Source organism: Corvus brachyrhynchos, unplaced genomic scaffold (genome assembly GCF_000691975.1).
Source record: "Corvus brachyrhynchos isolate BGI_N302 unplaced genomic scaffold, ASM69197v1 scaffold10, whole genome shotgun sequence".
Taxonomy (NCBI): domain Eukaryota; kingdom Metazoa; phylum Chordata; class Aves; order Passeriformes; family Corvidae; genus Corvus; species Corvus brachyrhynchos.
The window spans coordinates 10,112,177-10,136,541 of record NW_008236180.1 but is presented as its reverse complement, the minus strand read 5'-3'; the positions used below and the strand labels follow the sequence as shown (position 1 = coordinate 10,136,541).

Here is a 24,365-nt window from a genome sequence, read left to right as displayed (position 1 = left end):
TTAAGGAGCGGATTTGGCTGGGAACAGCCCCCAGGTTCTCTCACAGGGAAAGGGGGAAGGCAGATGTACAGTTTTGTCCTAGGAAGGACATTAAAGACCTTGCCCTAGAGAAGCACCGCCGTGTTGGGTTATGGCCAACGTGACTAAGTCTCCTCTTCCTCTCTGCTCACCCTTCTCTCTGCCGTGTCAGACTTTGTAAAAAGCACCTTTAGTTTTGCAATGCTCTTGCTCAGAGCCTCATTACTCAGGCTGAGCTGGCCCCGTTTCCTCGGGAGCGCTGCATCCCTGCCTGATAAGATAAGCTCCCAAAAGAAAGGTTTTGGGATCCTGACTCACTGGAGAAACTTTCTGCAGTGCATTCATACAGCCCCTAACACACTCAACTATTTGATGGGCTTATCAGTGAAATTCAAATGTTCATCTATGGTCACTGGAGGACAGCCCTGATCCAGGAGCAAGGTCATCCCAATCAGGTGCTAAGCCTGGAGACTCATCCTATCTGCACCTCCCTACATATTCACAGCCCTTTCTCTGTCCTGTCCCCAAAACCCTCTTGCCCTGGGCTCCCGCAGGGACTCAGAGACCCACTGGTGCTGGAGCCCTATTCAGCTGGGGCTCTGGACGGAGGGTGACATCCCTGCTGGCAGGAGCCCTGTGCCCCCTGCCAGTTCCCAGCCCTCCCGGGCAGTGCTGGGGGTCTGTGCTCAGTGCCCACAAGCTGCAGCCAGGGCAGCTCCAGGCCGTGGTTCCCCATTACCAGCAGGATCTGGCTCCAGGTTATCGCTCGGGCTGCTTCTGGCAGCCCATGTCTGGTTTTACAGACGGGCAATAAATCCCCAAGGAGAAGCAGCTACAAAGTCTCCATCCATGGACCCCCCAAGAGAAAGCAGACCCAGACCCCAAATGTTTGCCCTGGTCAGCCCCCTTGTGAAGGCACCCATGGCTTTCTTTTCCAGGTACAGTGAACTCTCAGCCCAAAGGATGCCACTCCTGATTGCATCAGCAGGGCTGCAGATGCAGCTGATACTGGGTGGGGGGAGAAATCCTCTTCTGGGGCAATAAACCCAGGACAACTTTGGGAGCAGTTGCTTGGTTCTCGGTGAGTCCATTCAGGGCACGCTGCTAAGATAGAAGGGGCTCCATGGATGCCTTCCACCAGCATCCATATCCAACACCCTGGGTTTCCCCTGGGCTGGCCCCAAAGCACCCCATCCCTGGGGGGGCTGCCTTGGCACCGGCCCCACTGGGGCGATGAGTGTGTCAGGGCTCTGTGTGCCCAGCTGTGCCCAGCTGTGCCTCTGGCAGCAGGACCCAGCAGGTTATCGGGCGGCTCTGGAAGCCCCCAACAACTGCAAATGATCAACCCCGGGGGAATTTTTTTCCTCCCTTCGGCTCTGGAGTCAATTGTCAGCCCTGCTTTTAAAGACACCCTTGTCGGCAGCCCGGCTATGCTTTTCTGCTTCGGAGGAATTCCTCTAAAACAATAATAGTGACATTGTTCCTCACTTTGCTGGCGGTTTTATAGGGCTCACGTTGGAGAAAGGTGACCATGGCTGCCTTTTGGCCACATGTGTTTACACAAGGAAATGCATGTGGGTTTTGGGGTGGCGCCTGGAGTCAGCAGCCGCTCTCTGTACTCCTGACCCTTACAGAGCTGCTTTCTTGCTTCTGGGTACGTTTACTGCACTCCAGATGTGAGCTGGCTCCAGCAAGGCTGCGGAGCGCCAGGGATCTGGCATCCCCAGACTCATCAGTCCGTGGGGTAGAATGCCATGGTGGTTGTTTTAAAAGCTGTAATGCGTCTTGGTAACACATCATGATTTATTCAGCCCTTGTTTGACAGGGCGCCTTTATCAAAAGCCGATGCGAGCCTGGGCTCGGCGGCGCTGCTGAGGGTGGCTGGGAGCCGCTCCTTCCCCAGGGATGGGCTTTTGCCTGGGATCCCGGCAAGGTGGGTCCCCACCGTGCCACCCACCCTAAGGGACTGCATTTGGGGACACCTGTGCTGTGGGTGCACCTCCACCCCCGGGGTGGATTGAGCCACGGAACAGACGAGCCCTGAGGAGTTTCAAGCAGTGGAATGTCCCTGCTGCTGGCACCAGGAGCCCCGGGGCTGCAGGACCATGGGGCAGCCCGGGGTGACACTGCCACAGTCTCTCCTGGCAGAAGCCAGGCTCACTTTGGCCGCACTCTCAGGCAAACCAGAGTTGATGGAAGGAGAGAAAAGAAGTGAAAATGGAGCTTGGGGAAAACCAGCCAAAACCAGAGCAGAGTGTGGGCAGTGAGGGAGCCCTGGGAAGGCAGAGCAGTGGCAGGGCTGGGGAGTCCCTGCCCACAGCTCCCAACGCCCCACCAAGTGCCCTTCTGCTGAAACCCCTGCTCTGTTCCACTTTTCTGCCCTCTCACCAGATAAACCACAAAACACAGTTTCAGGGAAAAGGGGAGGGTCAGGGGGTTCACAACCTGAGAACAGCTTCCTGCTGGCCTGGGCTGGAGGCAGAGAGGAGAGCAAGCCCTTCCCTGGGCCAGGGCTGACAGGCACTGGGAGAGCTTTGGGGGAGCAGCCCAGAATAGGGGGTCGGCCCCAGCCCTGTATCCCTGCTCCAGCCTCCTCACTTGGTGCCTCTGAGGTGCCATTCCCATGGGCACAGATGGATGCAGGACACTATAGCCCTGGATTAGCAATGAGCCTCTGGTTTAGAGATATTTATTTGCTTTCTATCATAATGGGAAAAAAATGCAACAGCAGATAGAAGAGGAAGGAAAAAACCCCAATCTGGGTCAGGATCTCACACTGGCTAGTTCACTTCACAGTTTAAGTAAATAGTTCTCATCCCAAAACCCTTCAGGGTCATATAAATGTGCCTCTTCACATGGAAGAGACTATTTTGATAGTAGCTGGGTGCCTGATGAATTTGCAACTTTCCCAAACTGTCGGTGTCTAGAATGTGACTCAGTTTTTCACAGTGAGATATAAAATCCTATCAATTAATCTAACTTTTATTGCACCTCTGGGGCATGAACGTGATGTTATTTAAACAAATGGTTCCCATTACCTTCAATTATTTTATAAATGTTTTTCAGTGATTTATAGGCTTCTATTAAATGGACAATATACTTCTGTGCTCCTCGAGGGGGTAAACAGTAATGTAACGGCTTGGGTTTGCTGATCCTTTTTTCTTTCTCTCCTTCCTTTTCCACATGCATCGGACGCTGCCGTTTAATTACCGGGGAGGTGGGAAAGAGCCCGGCCAGACGCGCCCCTGACGGCCGCCCCGCCCCGCTCCGGCACCCACAGCCCGCTCGCACCGCACCCGAGGGTGCTGCTGCCCTCGCTGGGGCCCCTCCACCCTCCGGGGGCATCTCCCGCCTCCCGCCCGAAACCCCCGTGCTGTGACAGCGATGGTTATCCGGGATTCTTTCCGCAGTGTCTGTGCCCACCAGCTGTGCTCGTGCTGACTCCAGCAGCGTGTGAACGGGCTGGAGCTGGCTCCGGCAGGGCTGGGATTTGCCTGGGGGGTCAGGATTGTTCGCAAGGCAGGGGGACACAGCAAGGCACGAGGGTTACAGCAAAGCACGAGGGTTACAGCTCTGCTGCTGCTCAGGAGGGGACAGGGGATGCATCTCTTGCTCCTCTCATGTATGACTGAAGGATGGAGATACCCCTGCAGTGCTCCATGCTTTGGGGACACATGACACTGCCACCAGCAGACACCACTCCCCTGTTCTCCTCTCAATCCGTGGAGACCAGCAGCCCTGAGCCCCAGAAAGGCTGGCACAAAGCCTGGACAACAGATCATTTTTGCCAGCCCAGGCCCTTCTCCCACTGCTTTCATTCCAGGCTGGATTTTGGGGAAGGCCAGGGAAGGGTCAGAGCAGCAGGACTCGGTGATGGGTACGGCACAGAGCCCGCTTATCTGAGCGGGGTCACGCCGGGACGTGGTTCCTGGAGCAGTGACCCCGGCTGCCACCCCGGCGCAGGACCCCATCCATCTCCCTGCCACGGCCTCCCCTGCTAACCCTCAGCGCCGCACGCTGACAGACAGGACAGCAATTAAGTCCTCGCTGAACTAATTCACTTGAGCCTGTCTACATTTCAAACAGCTCTGGAGATAGGCTCTGTTTACAGAGCCTGCCGCCGTTTATTATTTTTTGGGGGGTGTTGCATGGAGTGGGGAGGGGAGATGACATTTGGGGAAGATAAATAGGGCAGAAGACCCCGTAAAGACAAAGGGCTGAGCACGGCCCCCTCGGACAGGGCTGCAGAAGAGCAGGGAGAGCACCTCCCGGCTCCGGCTGAGGACGGGCACAGCTCGGTGCACGCCCCAGGGCTGCTCCGGGCCTCGGCAGGGCCTGCTCCAGCACAGGGGTTCTTGGACGGGCTCCATCTCTGCTAATGAGGACTGTGATCATTTACAGGCAATCCCCAGCACAGCAGGGCCCCGTCCCACGGGCACCCCTTTCCTCCCCATCCCGTGGCACACCAGATACACACGGAGGGAGCCGCAGATGCCCCACACTCCCCTCCCTGCTGGGACCTGGCATCTCTGCCAGGGAAACCCGGCAGCCCCGAGCGAGCAGGAGAGCCCTGGCTGTCCCCTGCACAGGGAGGGAAGCACAGCATGTGTCCTGGGGACAGGGGAGAGGGAGCCGGGACAGGCTGCTGGGGCTGGGGCTCACAGAATGGGGCTGTCCCCGCTCCCCAGGGCTCCTGGCGTGACCCTCAGCCCCTCAGAGCCCTGTCAGGGTCCCCAGGGGCAGCGTTTCCATCCCCTCCTCTCCAGAATCAAGCCCTTGTCTTCCCGAAAGGCTGATCCCTGCCTCCCAGCCTGGGCAGCGTTTTTCCAGCAGCCATCCCTGACTTCTGCCGGGCACCGGAGGCACGCGCAGCCCCTCGGCCGCCGGCACACCCACCCGGGTATTTTTGTTGGCAAACAACGACTCCCTCAAAGTTGTTACACCATTGAAAATAGCTAATAAGGTTTTACTTAATTAAACAGCACGAGGCCTCACAATGCTGATCGTCACTTTTTCCCTTTGCCGTGCGCTGCTGCCACATCCCAGCTGGGAATTACCCGGCCCTGCTCCGGATAGGCCGTGTGCTGAGGGGGGCTGCAGAGGCGCCGATAAATAATAACAGTAAAAATATATCTGTACCTACCCCCTTGTCTTTCCTTTGCTTAAATCAGGCCATGTCTGGAAGACAAAAACACTGCTTGGGAGTCAGGGTTTGGAGCGATACAAAGGGGAGTGTTGTCTGGAAGGCCTGGCCGGGAGTCAGAGCGGCGCGGCGGTCGCTGTCCGCTGTTTGCACAGCAGCCACTCCGAAATCGGATTTCACTGCAGCAGCAGTCTTCATCAGGTTTCTCCAGATCTGGGCTCGGGTCTATTTCTCGCTGCAAGCTTATTAAAAACACTTGAACCTGAAACAGACTCATTGTGTCCACACGTTTGCTGTTTATTATTATAAACAAGGGTGTCAGGGCCATTAAAAATAAATCAAAATGGGTAAAAAATGAGCAAGAAATACAAGGAAATGGAATGATTGAAAACACACATCCCATCATCCAGGGCTGACAATTCCTGCTCGCAGGTCTGTGCCAGGCAGAGGGGAAAATAGCTTCTCATTTTTCTATTCAAAAAACTGCATCCCTTTCTCAGCTGGGGATGCCAAGCTGTGGGGAATGGAAAGAGGAACAGATCCAACACACAGCCTTGGGTTTGATGGCTCCTGGATCCTGACTGGGATCTGTGCTGGCACGTATTCACTCCCACCAAGGGATGTGAGTTCTTGGTTATGACTGTGGGAGCTGCAAACACGGACAGGGCCCAGCCAGGGGCACACCCAAGGGCTGAACGGCTTGGAAAAGCCACTTCATCCCACCACCCCCTTCAGAGCATCTCAACTACTTGACATTCTTAAAAATCATTGAAAGGCAATCAGAGAAGCTGCATCCTGCTCTCGTTCACACCAGGACACATCAAGAACATAGGTGTTACTGTACACAACACTAAAAGCTGTCCTTGTGGAATTACAATTGTTCCCCGAAGTCAGACCTCTGGGCTCTGCCATGGGAAGACACCAGTCAAGTGCCAGTCCAGGGCCTTGCTGATGGCGGGACAGCTGAGACTCTCAGGCAAGAAATGGCACGAGCCAAGGCACATGTCAGCACAGCTGCTGTCCCAGCTGATGCCATTATCTCATTAAAAACATCCCTGGGAGATTTCCCTCTCCACACCCCTGGCAGTTCCCACAGCCAGGTCTGGCGGAACCAAGGCACTAAAATCTGATGAAAATGGGAAGTGTTAGAAGGGTCTTGTTCCATGGCATTGGGAGACCACAGGGGGTCATTTCTTGTCACTCTTATTTGAACACCAAAGCTCATGGGTGGTATTAGGAATATTTTAGGAGAAGAACCACACACCAAAAACCAACTGTTTTTTTTTAATGCATGTAATAATTTCAAGCATGGCTCTGCATGTTGGAGTTAATGAAATCGTCTCCTGCTAGGCTTGCACAGACCAAAACCAAGCCTAAAACAAGTGGGCAGTGACCCTGCACAAGAAGAGACATTAAAACGGTTTTTGTGTTACTTTTGGGGCAAGGGGAGGGGAAGGGACACAGGACCCAGGACTGTGTTTCACTGGGAAGCATGACGACATCCAGGGAAGGAAGGGAACACTCTCAGCCTTCTGGCCTAAATTATCTGCTAACACAAATAATCAAATTCCAGGGACCACACTGCTCTGGCGCCACTAAAACAAGGGGGAGGCCCGGCCCCGGTGCTGCGCGAGCAGGTGGCAGCCGAGCCTGACCCGCTCGGGATACTCAAGTGCGAGATACAAAATTCTGATGCTCTCCAAGGAAGCAGCATCGCTCACAGGATCGTGGGAAGTTTTTAATGGCTCACTCAAGGCAAGGCCTCTAAAATGTTTATATTAATACGTACATGTTGGATAGCCACTCATTTGGTCTCAGCTGGAAACCAGTCCAAACAGCTGAGAAACATCTGGCCGCTAACCTTGGACAGCATCTAATCTGGTAGCCCAGGGATTTAAGAGGTCTCTTTGGAGGGACAGAAGTTTGGCAGATCCTTGCTGAGATCTCCGTCCTGCTGCGGCTGTTCCTCACTCCCACTCCCTGCTCCAGGCAGACACGTACAGACCCTACCTACAGCATCCAGAATGACTGCACACAGCTGCAATTAGGCACTACCACTCATTTTCAGGAACACTCCTGAAGCTGTGGGACTGTTTGTGCTCCCCTGTCTCAAGGGGACACACAGCAGCTCGTTGCCAGCACACCAAACCAGGCACTTCTCCCTCTCTGCCCCAGCCCATGTGCACAGGACTGGGGGAGCCTCCAGCCTCCCCTCGGCTTCTCTTCCCTCTGCCTCACTTACAGCAAATCACTCCCAGAAAGCCTCCAGCACCAGGCAAACAAAAATCCTTTTCTCTACAGATCTGCAGACCATGATCAAGGCAATTAGGAACAGGTGGTTTTAAAGCAGAGCGAGTAGGAGGGAAAACAGCCCCATCATTTCTGATGAAGATGGCTCAAAAGTTTGCATCACTTTTCTTTCCAAAACTCCTGCTTGGTTGGTTTGTTCCTCCCAAAGAATCTTCAGCTTTGGCTATCCTGAAACATCCTTTGGCAAGTGGAAATACAAAAGTAAGACAACATAAAAGAATAGATGCTGAGCAGTAGAGAGGGGAAGAGACTTTTAGACCATTTGGCATTTACTCTCCCCTCCGATCACCCATCAAGGTTCTGCAGGGCTTTCTAGACATGTCAGGGCAAAGCCACCAACAACCTGGCTCAAGAGGCAGAAAATTAGGACAGGACCCACATTTCTGAAAATCCTTTTTAGGCTTTATTTAAAAGGAGATAAGGATGAAAAAAGGTGACAAGATGCTTGACAGATAAAAATGATGAGCATCCAGCTTATCTCCCTATCCTCCACATCATCTTCTGCTCTTTACTTTTTTGTGACAGCAAATATGGGAGACATCAGGGAAAATGTAAAGGCACAAGCACCAGGGGTGTAGCACCAAGAAGGGAGGACAAGGAAGAAGATGCTCAACAAAGGCTAAAAAAGCCTCTTTCCTGGCAGAGGCTGAACATGCTGGCTCTAGTCCAACAAAGCACTTAAGCATGTGCCTAAATTAAATTTGCCTTTACTGGGGCTCTTCGCAGACTTCAGCACACTCTCCAGCAATCTGCTACAGCACAACCAGGGAAAATGAGGAGCTATTAAGGGACCCGAATTTCAGTCAGCAGCCAGGTTAGCGAGCATTGGGAGAGCACGTTAGGCAAGATTAATGCAACATGGCAATTCCACTGACAGGAAAACCCTTAGCCGTCAGAAAAACCTTCTTAAATATAAAATAGTAAGTAAAAATAGTAAGTAAAAAAGTTTAGATATTAAGATTATCAGTATCAATTTCTCTTCAGCTTCTTTCAGCTCAGGGTAGGTAAAGCTTGATGCACACATATTTACAGGTACCTGCAGAACCGGAACTCCCCTGCTGCAGGGCATGTTGGCGCCAGCTTGAAAAAACACATTGAACCCCCCGTGCTGTTCCTTGGTGTAGCAAAGACTGTCCTGTAGGCAAAGCACTGACCTCAGATGCTGAACGGCCAATGCCCACAAACACCAAGGTAAGCCACAAACAGCTCCCACAGCCCTGGCAATGCTCTGCAAAGCACCTGGCAAAGGAGCACATCCCCTGCACATCCCTGCGGGGTTTGGTTCCACAGCTCAGCGCTGTTCCTCTGCTTGCACCCACCCCGCAGGGATATAGGGTCAGGGCTCTGAGACAGAGCCCCCGGAGCAGCCCTTGGTCAGGGTCTGCCCAGGGCCGAGGGGCACGGCTGCTCCTCCTGCTCCATCCTTGTCCCACGCCAGGATGAGCCACAGACAACACCATGTCTCACAGAACAGCTGATGACATGCTCTGGCTTCAGAATTGTTACTATGATAGTGGGAGAAAAATTTTCAATACAAAGCACTGCATGGGCTTGTAAGAGAGCAGAGAGGGCACATATAAGCACATACTCCCTACGTACACACACAGAGCTTAATTCCAACACACCAAGAAGCAAACAACCATTAGTCTTTATTAACAATTAAGGTCTCACTGCGGGGCTGGTGTTCCCCCAGCAAGTTAATGCCTGTACAGTGGGACAGTCACGATACACAGGCTTTTCAAATTGAAACCGATTCCGGATAAATACGAAAAGTGGTTCCCACACGAGGACGGACCATTTAACTCGAGCAGCAGCTGAGGCCCGGCCGGCACAGCCTTGGGAAGCTTTCTGGCTCCCTCTGCCGTCCCCGTGGCCGAGGCGAGGCAGATGCTGCTCCACATCCCCGGGAAGCACGGGCAGGTGGGGCTTTGCTGGGAGAGTCCAGCACATGGGGCACAGGGATGGCTCAGGGACCCTCTGCGGGCACAGCGCAGGGTGAGGTCCGGCTCAGAGCAATCTCCTCCGAGTGCTGCTCAGCCACCTCCAGCAGCACCTGCTCCAAGCACACCATTTATTTAATGGCCAATCCCCTTATTTTATTTATTATCCCTTCACAGCTTTCTCTAGAGATACTAGTTCGGGACACAGACAGAAGGCTGGCAGGCATCACCTGAGCTGCCAGAGTTTGGATAAGCACAGGTGTGACACAGCTTCGTTTCCACACCTCATTTCCGAAGCATCAAGCACCAGCCTGGGGGTGAATTGTCCCTTCCCCTGCACAGGTGACACACACTGATAGAGCCACCATGCAGCTCCACCGGCAGCTGACTCCCAAGGTGTTATTTTTCCACACCGCTCTTACTCGGTTGTGGGAACAGCAATGGAGCACTGAGGTGTCCGGAGAGTGCAGCTCCTGGGGGAGAACAGTCACAGTGAACCCTTTTGTTTAAAGCAGCATCCAACTTTGGCAGATGCTGTGAACAGGTGGCTCCTGCCAGCACAGCTCCCAGCCAGGGTGGGATGCTCTCACCTGTACAATTTGCAAAGCAAATCAGAGGCTTTTCACGGTTTTAAAATCATTACTCGAAGTAGGAAGGTTCAGGGAAGTCCCAAACATGCACCAACCATAACCTCCTAAACAGGGCAAGGGCACTCTGAAAAAGAGACAATCAAGCAGCCCACTGTAATTATCACCTTGTTCCAATGCCCATTTACCATCTTTGACACGAAGCTCGGTTAAATAAACACACACACACACACACACACACACAGAGTATTAGTCCCACTGTCTTCACAGACACCCTCGGGGCTGCCCCAGGAGCGAGTGAGCAGTATTCATTCCAGGCCAGAAACCAACAGCAAGTTTCACAAAGCTTCACAAGGTCATTCCCTTTCTCATTCCCAACTCAGGAAGAACCTTGTTGCAGCCCATCACTGCAGTGAATGCATCAGGACCTTCCAGCAATCCTCTGGAGACACTTTACACTAGGAAAAGCCCAAAATTTCACAGCCTTGTTTTTACCCAGATCTGAAGAAAAGCTCAGCTTGTTACTCTTCACTATCTGAGGAAAACACTTAGAATTTCAGGTTGTGAAATAGTCCTTGACTTGACAGACAGTGTAACATGCAGCTGTACAGGGATTCCATTTTCTCGCTACTCCAGCACAGCAAGGCCATGGCACTGACTGCACAGGGATCCAGGAACCCTTTGGCAGCTCCTGGGCCTCACCTGATGCTACCAACGGCCAAGTCTGGGGCAGCCTGAGGCTTAAACCAAAACTACAGATGCTCCTTGGCACAGCAGCAGCAGCTGGATAGAGACAATTGCCAGTTTACATTCTGTCAGCTAAACGTGATCTGTAGGAAGATACTTCCAACAAATCAAGAATTCCTTAAGGGATCAAAATTCTAAACATAAATACAATTAAAGCCTTCTAATATTAATGCACACTTTTTATTATATTAAAATCAGGCAATGGTCTGATACAATAAAAAGGCTGCTTATGGAATACTGTTATGTTAAACTTTCAGTACAGAGGATGTTAAATCCTTACAACTAATATTTTCCTCAGAAGTTAATGGAAACATCAATTGTTCATTGACTTGACAGCTGCTGCTTTAAAATGTGTTTATTTTTACTCTTTTCTTTTTTTTCCTTTTTTTTTTCCTTTTTTTTTTTACACAAACACTGAATTTTTCATAAAACTTAGGACACACTAGGTTGGTTTCCTGTAAGCTTGCATCCACATTGCAGCAGTTAGTGGTCCGGAACAGTAAACCAGAAAAGGCAGTGATTTGCCAGGATGCAAAGCCAATCAAGGTCCTTAATCTGCTGTGCCACCGCTTCCCCAAAATCTTCACTGAAGAGATTTCTAAGACTTACAGAACCCTAATGAAATCTACCACCCAGATTTGATTTGTCTGTGGTTGTCACATCTTTAGAAGGGGCAAATGCAAGTGCAACATTTTGTTAATTAACATTCTTGGGTCAATCCAAAGCACCAAAACACAACGATTTGAGTGTACCTGGAGTGCGTTCAGAATCTCTACGTGCAGTCTCCCCCACTGAAGTTTGGCAGCAGAAGGTTTGGGCAATCCTGGTAAATTACTGCTCTTTTCCCCACGTCAAAGCCTATCTAAGAGCACGGCCGTGGCCAGCTTGGCGGTGTGGCAGCAGTGCTGGAGGGAAGGGAAAACCCACGTTTGCCAGCAGAACAGATACTCTTGTTTCCCAGGCTGGTGAAGACTAAATTTGTTGCAAAACCAAAATGATAAGCAGGAGGGAATAGGTCAAGTTGTTGCCCCGACGCTCACCCCTGAGCCAGGGGTGAGAAGAGTCACCAAAAGGGGCAAAAAGAAAGCAGCACCCCCACTAAAAAGAGGGGAAGAGGGAAGAGATTAAAAGAACCCTGAATCCCTCACCCAAAGCTCACATCACTGGTGGGGGGGACCAGGAAGAGAAATACAATCTATGCCTTGGCCAAAGGAAAGAAGGAAAGCTTGCCCCAGATTATCAGGGCATTTAAAAAAATAATAAAAACCCAAAAACGACCACAGTCACATTCAGCCTTTACTAGAGCGAGCACAAAGGGAGGGATGACTGAGGTTAGCACACATCCCCAGTAGTAGTCCATACAGCCCAGTGTAGTACTGGAAGCAAAAACCTTTGTGTCTACTCTAATAAATAGCCCTGAGCTTCGACTCTATTGCAAAAGACAGAGAAAGAAAAAAAAATAACCCAGGCCAGACACACAGCAAGGTGATTGTGGGATGGATCCTTTCACAGTTAAGTTGGATGTGCCACACTGGTCTTGACAGTAATAAATTTAAATAGACTTTTCCTGATACCAGAAGTTCAGCTATGTGGACAGTGGTTACACGACAGGATTATTTGTTATAGCACAACTTATATTTCAAATGAAAAAAAAAAATTAGTATCATTTACAGTATCTCAAGAAAAACTTCCTTTGAATGGGAACTTCCTTTCCAGTATTTTGAGGTCTACAAGATGCATCTAGAAAATTTACTACTGTGGAAAATGAAGACAGCTTAAATTGAATAAGGGGGGCATGTTGGTTTTTTTTTTTTAATTAATTGCTGTAACATTGTCCTTCAGGTGGCTGAGGAAGTTTCATATTTTCTTTAGACATCATTAGACGCCGAAGCTCTTGCAGAACAACTTTGATACTATAAGAATTCTGCCATTTTGCTAGGACTGATATGGCTCTGGGGTCCACCTAAAATAGACAAAAAGACCATTCCTGTCAGAATTGGTGCACTGGTTACACTTGACTCCCTCCCACCCCCAACTAAAGATCCCACATGAAATCTGAGTGGGAGAAATCAAAAAGCAAGTATATTCCTAAAAGCATAATAAATCTCCACTTGTCCACTTCCCTTCTACCCCCTTTCCTTCTCCAACAAACAGCACCACAAGCAATGAGTAGCTAAGCAAGCTACAAGTACAAGCAAAGCACTGAAGCTGCACGAAAAAACAACATTAAAATGAATAAAAGCAGAAAACTTACCACTCCATTAGAACTATTTACTCCATTCATATTAATTTTTGTTACAAATCTTACAAATGGAGGTGCTTCTGGATACTTAGGCCCACATTCTATTTTAAGGCTGTATATTCTGTTTTCATAAATTGTCTGAGGGGAAAAGAAAGGGGGAAAACAATTACATCAGGCAGTTCAATAAGCATTTGGTTAAAGCACTGGCTACTTTAGGAACATGGGAACTACCAAAAGTGTGGGCAGCCATGTAGATACTATGCTGGCTACTGGATTTTAGTTCATTTCGTAATATTCAGAGTATCAAATGTTTCTTCAGGGTAATAAATTCTGCTGGTCTCTGTGCATGGAGCAGGGAACAGCCCTGAGGTCCGTGCAGGGCTTCGGGGTCTCTGGAACACCTGCCCCACACGGGGAGCAGGCAGTGGGAAGCCCTGGCTGTGCACAGCCAGTACAGAACGTGTGCAGATAAAGCTGAGGCTCTGACAGTGGCACTGGTTTTGAACAGTCTGTGTCAACAAGGTGACTCCCTGACTGTGGGACATCGCCCAGCCTGGGAATGACACACCCGTGCACGGACACTCGGGGCAGCAGCACACAGGGAACTCCAGCTTTGCACAGCTGGTCATTTTTCCCACTGGAATCCAGCATAAGATCCTTCCACCTCCTACAAGTGTGACTGTTTCCCACCCAGAGGGAAATAGGACTTAGCTTTATTCTTCAGCCAGTACTCCCACATCCTACTAAGAACCAAAATGGTAATCACTGAATATGAACAGCGTTAAAAGGAGAACAGCAAACAGGAATGGCTGCAAGTCCCCAGAATCTCTGACAGTACAGTCTGCTGCCTTCAAGCAAGAAGCTCAAAAGAAGTCACAACACTCCTGGCAAGAAGATCTACATTCCTAAATGTGTCAGAAAAACGGGAGAGGCAGAGCTGACTCCTCTGCTGTGATGGCCCTGTAGCCTTGGTTTGCAGCACGACAAGAACTGCAAACTTCCATCACTGCTGGCAAGGCTGCACGCTCCTGTTTGCACATTTCAATTCCTATTTAATTTTCTAAATTAGATTTCAAGGTTGTTTAAATTTTCCATAAAGCCTATGCACACAGCGAGCTTTCTTCACAGCCTTAATGCAGGCTCATTAGCACTCTCCTAATGCTCTAAAATCAAATGCTGTTCTAGAAAACAATTTGGGTAGATCATAAACAAATGAAATGCTCATGACTGGGGAGAGATTAACAAAGGCAGACAACAAGTAAACAACACTTCGGGATGAGACAGAAAACACTGCATGTATAATGCCTTTATAATGCACGTTCTTGTACAACCTCACTGAATGTCAAAAAAGGCAACCGACAGAATGGGAACAGAGAGCAGTAACATGATTAAAGACATGTAAAGATTTTCATATAATGACCCCTGTAATTACTGAGAAATGATACTGAGGCCAGATGTAGAAGACATGTGCTATTGCAGGAAGGAGAACTGGCTACTTGCACTCCATCAAAGGATATCAAGGAAACAGAACAGTGAAACTGGAGACGACAGACAAGTTCTGGTTTTAGAACACATGCACACATTCAACACACAATTAAGTCCTCAAGTTCACTACTAGAGTGTAAACCCACAGTTTAGTAGGGCTGGGGGGAGAAGAGAGAACACAGCAATATTCCCACAAAGACCAGCTGCATTATAAGATGTTGCTTTGGGAGAGGACATTCAGAGAAGAGACTGAAATCACTAAAATTTGAGTTTCCTCGGTCAGCTGAAACTCTCACCCCTCAGTCCTGCTGCAATTAACAGCACCCCAAAAACTGAACAGGAGCAGCAGAAAGACCAGCAGTGCTGCACAGAGCATCCCCTGGCACCTGCAGCAGCTCCATTGGTAACCTCACTAGCTGAAGGATTTTAAACCTTGCTGGATTCAAAGGTACAGGACGTCAGAATTCTAGGATCTCAAAAGTTATGTCTTACTGAATCTGCAAATGTAAAGCAGACGTGTAACCAAACTGACCAGAGAAAGGCACTAAAATGTTCCAAATTATAAGCAAAAAGCCATATAGATACATGAAACCCACTATTATACAGAACTTGAACTTCAACATAAATCACTTCCTGAAGTTTTTTCAGTCATTTGTCTTTTGTTAAGTGTCTACTTCAGTGGTTAGGTTAGGACAAGGGGGAAGAAAAAATGTTAACAGTACAATTTTAGTATTTAAGTGGATACTTACTCTTGGAGGCCCAATAATCATTCCTGTCCATCTTGTAAGTGTCATATCTTCATCATCTTCAAGGCCCCAGCTAACTGTTCCATCCCCTACTCCTTTCTGACCTTCTTCAAGTTCTTCCAAAAGACGAAAATTACGAGGAACTTTTACTCCTGAAACAATCAGAAAAATATTTTCAGTTAAGAAATCCAGTAAAGAAAAAAAACCCTAGAATAATTTCCCTGATACTTTTGGTCATTCTACAGATCACATTTTGGGCAAAACCATAAAAATAGCACTACTTTTTGAATGACAGTATTTCAACATTACAAAAAAGCTATTCCCATATTCACCTTGGATTTTACAAGCAAAATAAAGGTATCCCCAAATAAATATTTTAGAAGGCTGACAGGCCACATATTACAGCAGGCAGTAAAACAAAAGGAAATCTCTGTTCCCTCAAAGGTAGACCCAGTACTATGGAGTTCTAATTAGCACTTGTCTATATGATTTATAGTATAAAAATTTAGAAGTTTCTACAAAATGACACCATGAGAGGCTTGACAGCAGTCAACTCAGAGCTTTAAAAATACCTTTCAAAACAAATAAAACTCTTTCATAACATTAGTAGGTTAATCTGAAGTTAATTGAAGTGGGCTTTGTCAGCAGCAATAGCATCCTTTGAACTTGTGACCTCCACCACCAAGGAATTTCAGCACTTCATAATTGCTGGCACATTTCTCCTCAAAATAGCAAAACAGGGAGATTTCCTTCTCCCCAATACATCAGCGGAAAACAATGGCACAGAGAGCTTAGGTGACACAGCCAAGGTCACACACTGAGTCCGTGGTGAAGGAGGATCCTGAAGCCAGGCCACAGTGGGCTTCTCTGCTCTTCGAGGTATCTGCACCCCAGGCATCACGGAGCAGAACCGCACACTCCCGACCACTGCTGCTCCTTTGCCTTGGGTCTGAGGGCCTGGTTTTGGTGGGGCAGGGCTACAGGGCTGGTTCCTGTGAGAAGCTGCTGGAAGCTCCCCTCTCCTGTGTTGGAGCCAATCCTGGGCAGCTCCAGGACAGACCCACTGCTGGCCAAGGCCCAGCCCATCAGCACTGATGGGATAAAGTGTTTGGGAAGGGACAAGGTTACTGCACAGGAGCAGCTGCAGCTGGAGAGAGGAGTGAGATTACGCCAGGGAACAGCTCTGCAGACACCAAGGTCAGTGAAGGAGAGGCAGAGATGCCCCTGCAGCCTGTGGAGGTCCCTGGGGAAGCAGTGATCCACCTGCGGCCCATGGAGCATTCCTTGGCCATGTGCAAAGTACAGAGGATCCAGTAGTTTTAAACTCTCTTTTAAATATAGTAATGACCTAAGAACACTAAATGGCAGAGATGATTTTGCTGCACAATCAGAGGTGTCCATATTTCATTCACTACAAAGCATGCATAAAAGAAAGTAAACCAGCAAATGACTAAAGAAAGTAGTTTGTTGGCCAGTTGGATACACATCTAACGTGATCACATCCAAGAACATCCTGGGCAGCAGAACTCAGTCACAGCTGCAGCAGCAGCACAGGAACCCAGATCCAGCAGAGCGGTGCCAGAAAACACCAGACCTGCACTGGCAGAACCAAACCTCCCATCCGGGGTCTGTCGAGCACAGCTCTCTGCCAAATCCCAAATCCCATCCCAGCCAGACTGTGCTTCTACCATAGCTGCTGAGCAAAACAAACCTTTGGCTGTGAAAGGAAAGGAGTCAGTTGGGGCTGGTAAAGCCATCGCCATGAGACTGCCTGAGCACCAGACCCTAGGTGGCAACAGGACCTCCTGGGCACCACTGTCACATCCCCTGCATGACAAACTCCAGCATTTACTCTCCCACAAAATCTTTAAATTATGAAGTGCGTATCCTGTGTATCTCAGACACGAGGGTTCAAGTCTGCAAGTCACACCTGAGCCATGACAGACGACCACCACATGTTTAATTCTGTTCCCAACGCTGTCCATGCTGCAGTTTGGGGAGGCAGAGCAGCCCAGCTCCAACACCCAGGGTAAGAGAGCTGGGGGACACGAGACACAGATGGAGCACAAGTTGAAGGAGAAGGTGAAACCTTCGTTTGCACACACCCCCACCTATTTCCCTGTTTTTGCTGCACTGGATGCACAGGAGAGCCGCTGATGGGGAATGACTCACAGCTAAATCACTGTCTGGGCTGCAGCCCTGCCTGCTGGTGCCCCACGAAACACAGGGCCAGGGGAGAAGGGCAAACAGAACGTCCTTCTGGAGGAGGCCCAGCAGCTCTTTTCTGAGGGCAGGGGATGCCACAGAGGAAACCCTGTGGCTGTTATCAGAACCCCAGCCCGAGCAGCCATTAGCCGGAGGCAGCAGAAGACCCACCTTGAATGAGTCACAGTGCCAAAAAATGCTCTCATTTCCACACCACAACGCTTAACAAGCATCATCTGTGTGTCTGTGCCTCGCTCCTTGATAACATCCCTTCATAGTTATCAGTGGTGCAAAGACAATTTACTGGTATTTACTTAGGCCAAACTAAATAACCCAGGAGGAATCAGCTTTATGGTAGACACAGGCCACACAACAAAGAAGAAAACCAAAAATGCTGCCTTGTCCACCCTTCCTCTGAGCATCAGCTCTGAGTGATCCCTCTGAGCATCACACCCTGTTCACTGAGCCAGGCAGGAATCTTTAAGTGAGCATGTAATTAAAAATGACATCATCATGTACATATTCGAGCAGGCCACAACCAAGACTGAAAGGCAGCCTTAGATCTGACATTTGCTACCCAGAGCTGGGCTTGGCTTTACAACCTTCTGGGAAGAGAAGGCAACTTAATTGCTGAGCTCTCCCCAGATACAGCTGCTCTGATTCAGCATGAATCCAGCATGAATCAGAGCCATAAAAGAGTCACACAGATTTCAGAGTTCTTTGGCAAGTTCGAGGTCTCCAGAGAGCTGGCGAGTCATATTGTGCACTGACTCCTGTCACACGGAAATCGTTACCAGGAATGAGTGTTCAGTGCACAGGAACTGCTCCTTGTGAGCACTGCAGGGACATCGTGGCAAAGGAGGTCCCCAAAGCGAAGAACACAGATTTGAGTTTTATGCACTTCATGGAAAATAAAGTGATCATGGGAGAGAATTGGTAATTTTACAACAGATGACCCTGCCCAACAGCATTGCTGCTTTCTGAACATGTTTTACCCCCTATTCTAAAGCTCAGGGTGTAACATGAAGGACCATCGCTTCAGCTACCACAGAAGGTGGCAATTCAGCTCCCTCCTTGACACATTCTCAGGAAATTCATTCAATAGAAAGAGAATCACACAGATTAATAAAAAAGATTATGCCCATATGACCATAAATGCTTTATATAAATAAACTTCCCTTAAGCAAGGCAGAATAAATACCAGATTTGTCCTTCTGGTCAGTCTGGAAAGATGCACAAGGCCATTTAGCCAACCCCATCTCCTCCTGATTTGCAATGGCCTGGAGCGCTCGTGGTCTGCTACCATGTCCTGCTGCGACCCAAACCTCAGAAGCCATACGACCTTTATCACTTGTGATCATACACAAACACATAACCATCGTGTTTGCTGTCCACCAAGATTCCTAAAAAGTGGTCAGATCTGTCCTATGCATACACAGTATCTGCCAAATAATGTCCATGGCTGAAGCATGGCAGCTGCAGAGTCAGGTGATGCCCTGTGTCCCCTGACAGCAGCAGGAGACCCTGGTGTTTCCTCCTCCCACCCCCCAATAAATACCTTGCATAACCCTCTCAGTGTAGCAATGGATATTTCCAGGGCAGTAACCAAACCAACCCGTTTTTCTGAGAGCCCTTCATTTAACACAAGAAAGGCTAAAGAAAGTGAGAGGCAATTAAAAAGTCATCCGCTCGTCTAAAGTACTTTCAGTTATGCATTTTAATTCAGCCTTCACTGTGGTTGAAGACAACTCTCAAATAGCAGCTTCATTTGAAACATATAGTAATATCTCAGTAATTGCTTCACTTGCAGCTTGCCTAACCTCACAGAAATACTCCCAGAATGGAACTGAAAACATATTTTAGAGCAAAAGGAGATATTCACTATTAATCACAATGGCAAACCTGTGAAAGCTAAATCATAACTGTATTGACTTGGTGAGATCTCCAGCGACAGATTTGAACAATCCTTCTCAAAGCACACCTTTTAGCAACGTGTATTTGGGAAGCCTCAAACCCACACACGAGTTCACCAGCTACAAAACGTTAATGAAATAATTTTATGGCAACCAGAGAGGAGAACCAAACCACAGGACTGTACTTCACGGAGCTCAGAGTTGCCGTTAAGAAGCTGGGTGACCTCGTGACATCCTGTTCAGCCTTCAAGTGTATCAGGACCTTCTGTTTTCCTTGTCAGAAATTTCCCTGGCACCTCACGACCAGGCTGTTTGTAAACCAGTAAGTTGCAGGACAGAGCCAGCATGCTGAAAGCGTGAAAAAAGGAAACTGACCTGGTCAGAATCTCACTAAAGGAAGAACAGAATTACCCTGAATGACAGTTAAATGTCAGCTTGGACTTTTAAAGATCTTAAAGCACTCTCAGATTTACCTTTTAATGCAGCACTACTAAAGACAGATAAACGACTGAATGTGTCTTGCAACAACTTCAAGAGGGATCTTATCAGGCTGAGATTTTTCTCATCTTACTCACAGACTACACCTTCCCATCTCCCATTTTCCTCAGTTATGCAGCCGAAGCAATTTCACACCCAGAGACCTTACGGAGCTGAGAACAGCACTGTGAAACCAGGCAGGCCATGTGCCCTTGGGGGTAGATCTTCTCCCCCAATCTTTTTGGATCAGTGGCAGTAGAACAAAACATACATTTCAAAAATTTCAACAACACATTTCCCTCTCCTTTCTAAAGTGAGATCCAGTTACAAGCATTTCTCTTCAGGACTAAAGCACAGACACAGGGCACAGCACACCTCAGCAAAGCACCCAGAAAATGGGGCTCCAAGGAGAGGAACTGTCTTTTGCTGAAGGCTTTTCCACATGTTCACTGGTAACAAGGAACTTACCAAACTGGCCTTTCTGGACAATTTAAACTCCGCTTTCTCTACTAGTTCCTGATTTACAGTAACTCGAGCTGAAATCCAACAACTTTAAACATCTCTGTTGCTCAATACATTAAAGTGCTTTCTGTTGCTTGTTTCTGTGTATTTGATATTCAGCCTTAATTTCCAGTCTAAGTTTCGTGCCTTTGTAGTGACTGCAGACAATGAATTGGACAGCTTATCCTTGCAGCACTGGGACTGTAAAAAATACACAAGCCATTCCTTGTCACAATGGTATATAAAGTTTCTGAAGTGATGGAATAATTAAAACCAAATAGAATGCTTTCAGCAATTGTCACAAAAGCTTTCAGGAGACAGAACTTTGGATTTCCTGCATCGTCTTTACAGTCACAATTTCCACTCTGATGATGCAGACAGGTACTGAAATATTTTGCAGACACAAAAATAACTTCCTGTGCACTTCAACAATCTGAAGTGTTCTCTGTTCTGTGCAAGCTTCAGTGCTGGTTCTACCTTTCAATATTTCAGGCAGGTTCCTTGGAAAGAGGTCACTACTGAAACATTAGTCTGAGGCAGGCTGAGGCCAAGCACAGCTTTCCAGCAGCTGCAGAGTTAAAATCAGACGATTTCTGTGCTTGTATCACAACTGAAAAGCAAAACATTTCCAGCTGAGGTACAAGTTACTCTAGAGAAAAAGTCACCCTGAACTGGCGTCCTGGGCCACACCTTTACACCAAACCTCACGAGGGAAACCCCCACCATTTCCTTTTGTACTGTGAAAAGTTTGTGACTGAGCAAAACCTGCTCTCCTCTGTGCCCCTCCTCCCCACCCAGGAGCACTGGGTTTTCCTACACCCACCCCCCAGAGGTGAAGGCACAGGCAGGCTCAGACACAGGCCCCGGGGAGCAGAGCCCACCCCGACACACACACGGTGTCCCTGCAGGCCCAGCTCACACCCGGGGGACGGGGCACAAACCATCAGTAACTGCAGCTCTGCTTGCAGAAGCTGAACAGCACCCTCAACCTGAAAATCCCAACCTTCACACCCTCACCAATCTGTCAGTGTTACACCTGCCAGGATCCTTACCTGCTGACGTATTTAATACACTAATTAGTACTGTTCTCAGACAGAATGCTGCTTTTCAAACATATTATGTCATTTATGTCATTGAAGATGAAAATACTCAATTCAGTAGCATCTCGTAGGAGTGTTGAACTATTTACCTTTCTATTCAATCTACTGCATCCTTCTACTACAGTACACAAAGCTCTGCAATCAACTCCTCTAGCACTATTTCATGTGCTCTCACAATACATCTTATTTAAGAAGGCACAGTTTATCCTCCATTTTCTCTTCAATTATTTTTCCCCTATCTTTGAGTCTTTTACTTACAGTCCCAGAGAGCACTTGGTGCTGGCATGTTTCCTTTGAGATAAGGATGCCTGTTGTCACTCCACGGAGCCATTGTGGGGCACTTGCAAGGCAGGTGCACCTGTATTGTACAATATCCACATTGTGCCTCTCCTGTGCTTTTCACAAGCATCACTTTGAGTTTACAGGGATGTTACAGGTCCCCCAACAGTTAGAAATAGATACTTGTAATACACTGTACTAACCCCACTGTGTGCTCTTCTCTGTTAGCAGCATTAAGCCACATGTACCAGCACTATCACAGCCATACACCCAATGAATGGTTCTTCTGTAGTTCTTCACATTCCTCACACTTGGAAAAACTTAAATCTGGGCAAACCATTTTACTATTCAGTACTTCCAGGCTGTTGGAAAACACAGTGCCTCACAGCCCTGCAACAGACCCACTAAACTGAACTGTGAGAGAAAAGCAGGTTAAGTGAGGTCATTAAACCTTTCCCAGGGTGAAAGTTAGGAAAACAATCCCCCAGGCCAGCACGGCTGGGTTTTGGCTCATTATAAAACCTGAATCTGCAGGACAGCAACGTGGAGCAAGGTCTATAGTATAACTGCAGCCCAGCAAGTGCAGGATCCTCTGAGGAACCCTTGGACCCCTGCTAGATCACCTCTGGTAGCTGAGCATTCCTGCAGGACACCTCAGTCTGAAGGATGGACACAGAGTGGGGTCTCCTAGGAACAGCCTTATTAAAATGATTAAAGTCAATCCTTTCTTTTTATTCATATAGTAATGGGGTGTGTGGGAAACCCCCATCATCAGCAACACAGGATTCCCCACTCTCAATGGTACAGATGGACCTCACATCCTAACATTCCTTCCAGGCTAAGGATTGGGTTTTTCCCCTTGTTAATTACTCCTACCCGTTTAATAGATACAAATATCTAATCTATCTGCTTGTCTAATTGCCAGGACCAGCCCTATGACCTTTTTAGGTTACAGGGACATTTGTTACCACTTCTTCCTCTGGGTCAGTAGCTGCTTTTGAAGACAGATGAGCATTTTTCATCTTCAATATGTGTTTAAGCTCCACTGGTAAACTACCATGAACTCAAGATATCACAAATACTGCAGTGTTTTACAGACAAATATGAACACATGGATTCCATGAAACAAGTCTCCGCAAACTGTGTTTCCCAGATGAGTGAAGGCAGTACTGAGGCACTTCCCCAAGCCCCCCAGCGAGGGGTCAGCAGTGGGGAGCGAGGAGGTGTCACCTCCAGCCCGTGTCAGGCCATGCCTTCACTGCAGGGCAGCAGGGACCCACACAGCCTGCACTGCAGCGCCCCTGCCAGCACCTGGGCACCGGGCTGCCCTTGCCACAGCAGAGGAGAATCGCCATCCCTTCCTAACACAACAGAACGCTGCGAGGGCAGCCCTCGAGTTACAGCTGAAGCTCCCATCCACGGAGCCTCCCAGCCTGAAGTTTGGGTTTACTGCACAAACGCAGTGCTCTCGCAGCACAGGTTTGTAAGTCACCCCTGGAGCAGCTGAAGAGCCGTGTGCCCACACTGCACACAGGACACTGAGGGCCCTGCTCCCAGCACTGGGGACACGAGACAGCTGTCACAAACCCAGGGGACAACAGGCAGAATCCATCAGACACATCGTGGCCAGCAGATGCTGGGTAACAACAGCCTGTCCCAAAGGCTGTGCTGGGACTGTCGCTGCAGCCCAGCCCCTTCCCACACGTGCCCCTCCATGACCACCTAACAACTCGCTCACAGAGCTGCACAGGCTTGAAAAGAAAAGTATTTGCCTTGTTCTTCCAGCCAAACACAAAATGCAAAGTCAGCAGCTTGAAGGGTTCACTGAGAACGCAGAGCAGGCAGGAGAGTGTGACATAACAGGGGAAGAAGGGTTCCTTCTTCCGAGCTACATCTTTTGTGTCTTTAGTCAATGCCTCGACACGTTCAAACACGGAGCTGTAACACAATTCTAACGACAGCAACCACTGCACTTCGAAAGTGTTTTCATTAACTTGATTAACATGAATTATGTGCATTATGATGGTTACCCTTAAGATCTGAGAGTAGTCATTGATAGAGAACTACCTGTGAAAAAAGAACTCTGAAATACTTCTACTACATCCCCACCAGTCACGTTCTGGTGAGCACACAGTCAAACTTCAGAGCGTGCAATTTGAAAACAAGCACTACAGGGGCACATGTGAAACCCTCCATCCACTGAGGAAAACAGGAAAATGAAACTGGCTCAGCAGAAGTGACTCTGATTTACTCGATCTGTTGAAGTTCATAAAAGGATGTCAACAGAAAAAAACCCCACTCCAAATCTAGTTGCAGTATTTTTGTTTAATGTGTAATGATAAACGCAAAGGAAGAGTGTGTGTAACTACTCAAAGCTGGTGTGGAGCAGCTTTGAAGGGAATAAAAAATTCACTCCCTTCTTGGGGCACACAAGTCCTGACTCGGGAGTTACACACTTCTCATGGAACAGAGAGAGGTTATTAGGGCAAAAGGCTTTTAAAGCGGCTGATTTCACTCACGTAGCTCCAGCCACGGCTTGGGGACTACCGAGAGGAGAGCACCGAGGTCAGCCCTGGCCACACGGAGCTGGCCAGGAGAGGAGCACGGCAGGAAAAGCGCCTGAACGGCGGCGCCGGCCTCGCCGTGCTGCGGGCGCTGTCAGGGCCTCAGCC

At 48.6% G+C, this 24,365-nt stretch overlaps 1 protein-coding gene across 1 annotated transcript in view; it reads right to left on the bottom strand.

Annotated features, from left to right (window-relative positions):
* Positions 1-9,100: 9,100 nt before the first annotated feature.
* Positions 9,101-24,365, bottom strand: part of LOC108447078 (ubiquitin-conjugating enzyme E2 variant 1) — a 15,845-nt gene continuing 580 nt past the window's right edge. Inside the window, exons 2-4 of the mRNA XM_017735986.1 lie at positions 15,222-15,425; positions 13,000-13,125; positions 9,101-12,708 (exon numbers count right to left, since the gene is read on the bottom strand). Coding sequence (XP_017591475.1) covers positions 12,562-12,708; positions 13,000-13,125; positions 15,222-15,425 — 477 coding nt within the window. The 3' untranslated portion in view covers positions 9,101-12,561. The remainder of the gene's footprint in view (positions 12,709-12,999; positions 13,126-15,221; positions 15,426-24,365) is intronic.